This window comes from Belonocnema kinseyi, chromosome 10, assembly GCF_010883055.1.
Source record: "Belonocnema kinseyi isolate 2016_QV_RU_SX_M_011 chromosome 10, B_treatae_v1, whole genome shotgun sequence".
In the NCBI taxonomy this organism is placed as follows: Eukaryota; Metazoa; Arthropoda; class Insecta; order Hymenoptera; family Cynipidae; genus Belonocnema; species Belonocnema kinseyi.
In genome coordinates, this window is record NC_046666.1 from 68,512,644 (window position 1) to 68,521,412 (window position 8,769).

At 30.7% G+C, this 8,769-nt stretch overlaps 2 protein-coding genes across 4 annotated transcripts in view; both read left to right on the plus strand.

Annotated features, from left to right (window-relative positions):
• Window positions 1-5,879, plus strand: part of LOC117181954 (alpha-tectorin) — a 20,553-nt gene extending 14,674 nt beyond the window's left edge. For 2 of the 3 annotated variants that reach the window (XM_033374981.1, XM_033374982.1), the window contains 2 exons: window positions 5,308-5,435; window positions 5,648-5,879. In XM_033374981.1, coding sequence (XP_033230872.1) covers window positions 5,308-5,435; window positions 5,648-5,800 — 281 coding nt within the window. In that variant the 3' untranslated portion in view covers window positions 5,801-5,879. Of the gene's footprint in view, window positions 1-4,339; window positions 4,553-5,307; window positions 5,436-5,647 lie in introns of those variants that run through there. The other variant, XM_033374980.1, reaches the window with a different exon arrangement.
• A 1,088-nt stretch (window positions 5,880-6,967) lies between these two features.
• Window positions 6,968-8,139, plus strand: LOC117182111 (venom peptide SjAPI-like). Its single transcript, XM_033375143.1, has 3 exons — window positions 6,968-7,056; window positions 7,280-7,404; window positions 7,809-8,139. Exons 1-3 carry the CDS (start codon window positions 6,987-6,989, stop codon window positions 7,950-7,952), a joined length of 339 nt encoding a protein of 112 aa, XP_033231034.1. The 5' UTR covers window positions 6,968-6,986; the 3' UTR covers window positions 7,953-8,139.
• Window positions 8,140-8,769: the final 630 nt, after the last annotated feature.

Below are 8,769 nucleotides of genomic sequence, written 5' to 3' on the forward strand. Positions count from 1 at the left end.
CTAATATCCTGGTTAGTTTTTCGAAATTCTGTTGAGTTTTTGTTGAAATTTTGTATAAAACGTTTTCATTATTCATTAAAAAACGCTTTTATAAACTCATTTTTAAAATATCTGAAAAACAACGTTTTTGCCTCTTACTAAATCCGATTTGTCGGAATATTTCCTAATTAAATAGTGAAAAATTAATTTCTTGGTAAAAGATATATTATTTAGAACTGTATACGTTTTTTGGTTTATTTGTTTTACATTTTTTGCTATTGAAATTTTATCGATTTTATTAGCAAAAAGTGACCCACCAAAGAATAGTGGAAAATTACTAATTCTATTAGTCTAGATGTTTCCTAATTAAATAATGGAAGGAAATTCCTTGGTTGATACAAATAGATAAATTTTACTTAAGACTGTATATAATAATTTTACCCTTAAATGACACTGGGGGTCCATTGGACCCCAGACCATTTTTGAACGAATATAAAAATTCGTAAATTCCATGAATTTTTCATTGTTTTTCAAAGTGTTAAAAATAAAATTTAAGTTACTATACCGATTGATTCTTTAGAAGAGATGTTAAAGAATACCCAAAAAAACTTCTAAACAAAAATATCAAAAATTAAACTTTTTACAACAGTTTAAAAACGTTTGAGTCCAAAAGACCCCAAGTGTCAGCTACGTTATTTTTTGGAGGTGTGTCATTTAAGGGTTAAAAAAGGTAATAAGAATGGAAAACCTGGAAACTGAAAAGTTTAATGAAAAAGCGCGATAGTGTACACTGTAAAAAATATGATTTAAAATAGCTCTTCAAAGTGTAAATTTACACATATAAAATGTGACTTTAGACGCATTAAAATCACAGAATATCAAACAAATTTCCACATATTGTATAGAATGACGTCTCTTACAGGTTTCATTCTTTGACTTTGCATGAATTTATACGACGTGTTGAAAATCACTACGCGTTCAGAGTGTGTAAATAAAGGACTCATGCTGTACATAATAAAATTCCCCAGACTGGTAAAATTACCGACTGCGCATAAATGTCTATTTTCGAACGAAAACTTCTCCACTTTATTGTAATTTTAGGTTCGTCCGTATAATATTCCACATTTGTGTAATTTTTGCAATAGAGCTTTCTTCTTCGCTCTTTTATTCGCGTGTCATGAGCGAAGCGTGCATTTTAGTTTGCAACCTTTATTGTTCACTTTCGGCGAAAGAATGAATGAAAGTGATTTTAAATTATAAATTTTGTGCGATATATGCTTGCGTAATTATAAATATATTATAAATATGTTTTTAATATGACCTTAATGATTTAAGCAGTTGATGTTAGGTTGATATTTTGGAGAAATTTTCCACTTTCCATTATTCCATTTTACGTCACATATTAAATTTCGGTTAAGTTGAGAATTTCACACTTTTGTTCAATTTTAGACATTTCTACACTAATTTCACGCCGCTGCGCCTGAGTCCACTTTTTACATACGTCTAGCGTACTAAAATTCCACAACCTTTTTTTACAGTGTATGATTCTTGACTTGAAACAAAAGAAGGTCATATTGTGAAATTGTAAATTTGACGTAGATACTATAGTGCTTCTTTTAATCAAAATTGTTGAAAATGGCAAAGAACGTTCATATCCGAAAATCGGAATAAGTAATCAAATATTCTTCATTAACTTGGTTAAACATCCCGAATTTTCGGGACGACTAATCTATACCGTTTGCCAACTTCTGCTTTACTTCGGGACAACTGGATGCAGCTTAAAATTTAAATAATTTCTATCGAAATGGTAAAAATTTGATTAGTAAAAAAGTGGCCATGAAAGATTAGTAAAAAATTACCAATTCAATTGGTGAAGATATTTAATATTTGCTTGAGTTTTAAAAATTATTGTCTTAAGGGGGTCACCCCGTGCGTCCGGTCTAAGAAATCGATTTTTTGTTGTTGTCTAAATTTATTCCTACACGTGTGTAGAATATGCTGGTGAAGTGATATTCCAATATTCGAAGTCATTGGAAAGTTACAGCTGTGCGTACGACTAGGGTTAATTCATTGTTTAAAGCGCTCTTGAACTTTCAAACGCGTTTTTTTCGAATATTTTTAAACTATCCTAGTTCACGCGATGGCCAAATCTTTACAGATCATACCTGGAATCATGCCGGCCATGGACATACTTTTTTCTGACATGGGTGTCTTCGGAGTGGCGCGGCACCATACGCATTATAATACAGATTTTGGGTTCCAATTCGCACAATTTACTGTTCAAATGTGAATAAAGATATAGTGAAAAGTTCAAAGTTTTATATTGTTATCGTTCGTCAAAAAAAAAATACCAAAAAAAGGTAAAAAACGGGCTGTCACACAGTATCCCTATACAGATTGATGAAAAAAATCGATTTTTTTTATTGTACCAATCGAGCGTATAACATTTCAAGAGTACTCTGTCCTTCAGCACGCGGAGCAGGTAGGCACCCGTGAAGAAATTGTCCAACTTATTCCCGAGTTCCGATCTGGGCCCGATCGGATTTTCCACATGTGACCCCAAGGGGGCAGATGATGTGGCTCGCGTCAGAACCACCTCGGGTCGGGTTAAGTTAGACAAAATTATTTAAAGTTTTCTGTTATCGTCGTGATATTGTTTTTCTTTCATATAGCTTAAAATGCCAAAAGTAAATAGTAAATTGCGATTTCGGAATCACAGAATTGTTTATGAGTTTTTTTATATCCGCGATGAAGGAAAAGGTAAGCTTTAATACGCTAGAATCAACATGATAATTCATTTTTAGCTTTTGAAGATTTCCAGCAATGTATTCGAGAAAGCTTGTCATTTTGAGCGCATTTACTATTTATGTGAATAAAAAAAGTTTTCCAGCTTTTTAAAATTTTATATTTTGTTGCTGATATTCTGAAAATAGAGGTTACCTTATGCCAAATGTATGCATTTCCGGATTAGTAACATTATAAATGAAATTCTTTATATATTTTCTCGAACATAACCTCACTTTTTAAATCTCACTCCACGTGTCCCATGTGCATTAGTCAAACAAAAACAATTCCAAAAGAATATTAAGAAGATTAAAAAATATTTATCATTCAATTTCCTTCGCGCGTGTGTATGTAACAGCTCTAAATTTGAACATTGTCTGTTAAAGCATAATAGTTTTCTTTAAAATGCAAACTCTTATCGATAAATTCAAGCAATACAAACAGAAAATGTAACGTAATATATTGAAAATGAGATATAATACGTATAATGATATATAATGAAGAATATTGAAAAATTGAAGTCCAAATTTTGGACGCCCAGATCTGGGCCCAGTCGGGTAGCGCGTTTCATTTACGGTTTGGCGCTAGACAGATTACCCTATCAGGCCCATATTTTTCCCAATCGGGACCCGACCGGCGTCACACAAAAATTTCTGCACGGGCAGGTGCGCATTCGGACTTTAAACGCGTTTATCTCGAAATCAGATTTTTCTGATTTTCCGAATTCATGGGCACGAGAACTCAGCGAATTTTCAACTTATATATAAAAAAAAAAACGCCATTTTAAAGATAATTTAATTAGTACTGAAGGTGCGTTATAATTTTTTTTCGGTTGAGTATTTCAACAGAACAAAATTACTACAAATTGAAGGCGGTAAAACACTTATTCAAGTTGGTGTCACGAGGGTGTCACGTGACTAAGAGGTTACAGTGTGCTGTCAATTCTCACTATTTTTATTTGATAGCTTTATTTGTTAAGGTTTATGGGACAAAAAAGTTCTCCTGTCGTAATAGTTGCATTAAGAGCCAGTGGTACATTGATGGAGACACCGTCTTGGCATGTAAAAATGAAACCCTCTGTACCAGACTTCAATCCGGGCGATTTAAGGAAAGCAAACTTTAGCTCACAAGACATTGACTGATCCTTCACATTTCTGTGGAAGATACCATGCATCCTTACTTACACTATATTATTCATAAGTATCATATTATGTTGCACCAAGTGACATTTAAAGCGATTACATACATTTTTTTACTACAAAATGTGGTATCATTCTAAGGAGAAATCAGTCATTGTCAACATTCTAAATTCAATAATTTTATCATTGTAAGCCTATACATTTAATCATTCTGAAGACGTCGAAAATTATAATTTCTAATTGAAAGCTTTAAAAATAAATGAAAAAATATTAATCATTCAAAATTTTGCATCGCACTTATTAAAATTTACTGACAAATGTGAAAATTGTTTGTTTTAAATATGCATACCGAGTGATAACAGAATTTGTTTTTCATCTTGAGGTAGTATTTAGATTATTTGGGTAGAGTCTGATGTCAGAAGTTATTGCTCAAGTCTTACAATGAAAACAACATACATCACAATAAAGAAAATTAGATTCAGCTCTTCAAGGTTGCATCGTAGACTATAAAAACGCATGTCAAAATTAGGACGCGTCAGTTTGATTTGCAACTTTAGAGACAGTTATCAGAATGTCTCCCATTTTTGCTGTTTTATTTTTCGCCATGGTTGCTTCAGCCGTACCATTCAATGAAGATAACACACGTATCAGTAAGAAAATTCAATTTAATATGAGAATTATTTGTTGACACATAATACAGAAGGTTTATTCTAATTGCTAATATTCATTAAAAATTTAATTTAAAATTGGAAGATATTATATTACTTTATACATTTTAATACTCGCATTAACAATAATTTATTTTTTTTTAATGTTATAAAATTTCCGATCACTTTTCGAATAAGTTTTTTTTTTTTGTTGAGGAACAAAAAAACCCAAATCGGCCCGGATTTGAACCGAGAAAGCCACTATTAATGAGGGGGTGTTAAACAATTAAGCCACCTGGACCGGATTATATCGTTTCTTGTTTCTCCTGTTTCCACAGGACGCGACGGGTCTACATCTTTGTATCCTGTGAAACTTTAGTAATTAATTTCAATCTGAATTATATTCACATTCGGCGAATTTTTTTTAGAATGGAATTAATCACTAAAGTTTCACAGGTTACAAATAATTATGCAAACCCACGTTATATAATGTGGAAATAGGATATACAGGAAACGTACCCACTGTGGTCCCGGTGGCTTAATTGGATAAAGCTTCACTTACGAATAGTGGAATTTCTGGTTCAAATCCGGGCCGAGGTGTATTTTTTCTCGGTTTTCAAAAAAAAATTTATTGTTCTAGTAATCGGCAAAGATTTACAATCAGAAATTAATTAATAACCCTAGTCGACAAAATAACATCAATACTCTAAAATGATAATTGATTTTTTATTTTAATTTTTGTTTTAATTTTTAAACAGTGCCCCCATATAAACTTTCACCGAAAATGGCAAAGTGTGGACATTTTGGAAGATGGACCAGTTGCGCATCAAAGTGTCCACCGAAATGTAGCACTCGAGACATACAGGATCAGATTTATTGCATTGATGTAAGTAGATTTTATAAAGCTTCCAAAACATAACATACAAATATATCGGAAAATCATTTAAAATAGGATTCAAAGTTAAACATCTCGTTTAAAAATCGATCCAGCAACAGTTTTAACAAAATAGAACTTTTCTGAAATAATAATCAATAAGATTTCAAATATAAGTTCTTTCTCATATAATTGTATACATACTTAATTTTTCATTTCAACAGTTATGTGTGGAAGGATGTAGATGTAATCCCGGATATATCCTAGATGATGATTCCGGTTTATGCGTTTTACCCGAAAGCTGCAAACGTCCTGAGGAATATAAAAAGAAACCAACAGAAGAAGTGACGTCACATTGTTCTGGATATTGTACATAAAAATGAAACTTGAATTATTTTCTCGATTTTCTCTTTGAATTTGTATTCAGTATTACAATAAAAACGTACAAATGAGACTTTAAAATTGCTTTATACTTTTATCACCGAATCATCAATTGAAAAACTGTACCTAAATTATAAAATTTTAGCAATGACGAAAAACCTAATTTGCAAACTTCTTTTATACAAAGCTTAGTGAATTCGAAAATTTAGAGAAATTAATAAAATTTCGTACTTCGAAACTTCAAAATTTATTTGTTGGAAAAACCCACTTTCGTTTATTTCTCAATTTTTATTGCTCCTGGAAATTCACGTGTATCAAATCACTTTTCAAAAATAAAACGTATGTTTTATTTTGGAAATAAAAATTTTGTTTTAAATAGGTTCCGATTTTTTTTATAGGAATCCTTATTGTATACATTTGACTAAATAACTATGTGCTCTATGAAATAATAGTTTTAAATAAATGAAAATTATATAAGGAAAAATTAAATCTTACGAAAATGATGATTTTATTATGATGTTAATAGGGAGCGTTCACTTATGATGTCAAGCACCGCGGGGCATGGGGGGGGGGTTCTTGTCAAACGTGACAAATCGTGATATATGGGGGGACGAGTCATTCTGCTCGTGATGTCACGGAGGGTTTTCTTGTTTTTAACTGACAACCTGAAAAGTATTAAGTCCATATATATCCTGGCTGTTTGATATGTTCTTTGAGAAAAATAAAAAAGTATTAATAATCAGGTTTATATTTTTGATTATGTACATGTAACGTTTGATTCCCATATTTGAGGAGATTCAGAAGATTATTTTATAATTATTTAAAAAATGTGAAGGGGTGGGGTCGAAAGAACGTGACGTAATATTATAGGTGCGGGGGTCATTTGTGAACGCTCCCATTAAAATTTTAAGATTTTACGCAATACAGTATTGGGTCCAACAATTTCTTTTCCGTTACACTAGTGCTGGGTAAATGTACTGACGCAAGAGATTTTTATTACAGATGTATGTACTAAGGAAAAATGAAGCTAACGTTTTTTCTTATCATGCGGCATGCGCTGTCAAGTCTAAACAAATACAGAATTATTTATTGTTAAAGTAGCGAAACGGAATATATATGTATAAACGAACTTAAATTCAAGGCAAAGCGGCAGTTTACTTTGTTAATGAAACAGTTACCACAATGTCTCCTATTTTTGTGACTTTATTTCTTGCTGTAATTGGAGTAAGCGCATGGCACGGTGGAAGTAGTTGTAAGTATAACAATGCCTTTAAAATATCAGACATTAATTTAATTAAAGATTTAATTATCTATTAAATACATTTTAACTGAATAATGTGTCTAAAAGTGTCTTATTAAATTATAACATTTAATAAGACACTTTAAACACATTCATTTTTTATTTAGAAATAATTTTATGTGTAATTTATTTGTTAATTTGTTAATAATATAATTCTTTAAAATCGTATATGCAGTTCCGTATTATCTTCGAGAACATGGTAAAGAATGTGGATCAAATGGATCTTGGAATATATGTGCTTCAAAATGTGAACCTAAGTGCAGTAGTAATTATGATGCAGTACCTGAATATTGTATGGAGGTATGTTGATTTCTAAGAGTTTCTTTTTTATTAAAAAAAGACACAGTTTTAATATTTTATAAAAATGAAGGATTAGTGATTTGAAAAAATGATTTTTATGACGCCTTTTTCAATCAAATCGATCTTTTTATGTAAAATTTTGTTTCAATATCATTTCTCTATAGAAATTTATATTAAAAAAAAATTTTCAAGGAAAAGGTGAATTAAGTTTCTCTTTTGTTTCCGAAATTTGTTGTTCTGAAAACCTGGCATGACAAAATAATTCTCTGAACTTGAAAGTTAGAATTAGTCGAAGTTATTCTTTGGTTTGACGTTTTATTTCTATATATATATTGATGCAATTTAACAAATAATTTCCGAACATAAATAAGACAGTTTTCTTGTACTTAATTTTTTTTAAACAGGATTGCGTAGAAGGTTGCAGATGCAAAAAGGGTTATGTGATCGACGACTTGTCTGGATATTGCGTTTCACGCAAAGATTGCAATAACAGTATAAATAAGAAGGAGCCTACCAAATCCAAAACTTCAAAACAATATGAAAAATAATATTGTACTAAATTTGTCAGAATTGTAATTAAATTTCTGATTTTATTCTATGAGGTCCAAAATTACAATAAAACTTATGAATGAAGAATCCAAACTGTGTTACATTCTTACTGTGTAACTATTTGTATTACGTGTTCCAATCTTAAGTCATCAGAGTGTATCAAATACCCTCAAATTATAGTTTCGATTTAAATAATTTTATAGACCTGTAGTTGAAATTGAGAATAATCTTTTTTTTCGTGTAGCAATAAATAATATGATTTAATTTGTTTCTAGCTGTACCAATTTTATGTAAATGCTAACGTAAGGTTTGTTGATTGTTACGCAAGGAATTTGCGCTCCTAAAAAATAATAAATTGAAATTTGTAAAAACACTTGAAATTTGGCTCGTGATTATTCCAAAGTGTATACGAACAAAATCAACTATCTCAACAGTTCTAGAGTGAAAAGTAAAAACGTGTATCAACACGTGTCGCAGTTTTATTTGGAATTTTGATCAAAAGGTTGCTATCAAATGGTTTCTAAATAATTACAAAAATTTTCGTAAAATTTGAAGGATTATTGAAAAATGTAAATCAGATGTAAGTTTCTAAATTTCATAATGGAATAAAAATGTAAAAAGTGAAATATTTTGAAGTCAGCCTAATTGAAAGTTTTTAAAGTTTCTTGAACACATATTATTCAATTAATGTTAAAGACGTAATTATTTCGTCAGCTGTACAAATAGGGAAATTTTTTATTTGTATTTCAAACAATTGGTGAATGCTCCAGTTGCGCATCCAATTTTTTTAATTTACAACAAAGCACAATTGTTCTC

What these genes read in the sequence shown, in the direction of transcription:
- LOC117182111 (XM_033375143.1), top strand. Translation starts at nt 6,987, where the DNA reads ATGTCTCCTATTTTTGTGACTTTATTTCTTGCTGTAATTGGAGTAAGC. An exon ending in ATGGCACGGTGGAAGTAGTT is followed by an intron (nt 7,057 to 7,279) that starts GTAAGTATAACA and finishes TCGTATATGCAG; the next exon opens with TTCCGTATTATCTTCGAGAA. An exon ending in TACCTGAATATTGTATGGAG is followed by an intron (nt 7,405 to 7,808) that starts GTATGTTGATTT and finishes TTTTTTAAACAG; the next exon opens with GATTGCGTAGAAGGTTGCAG.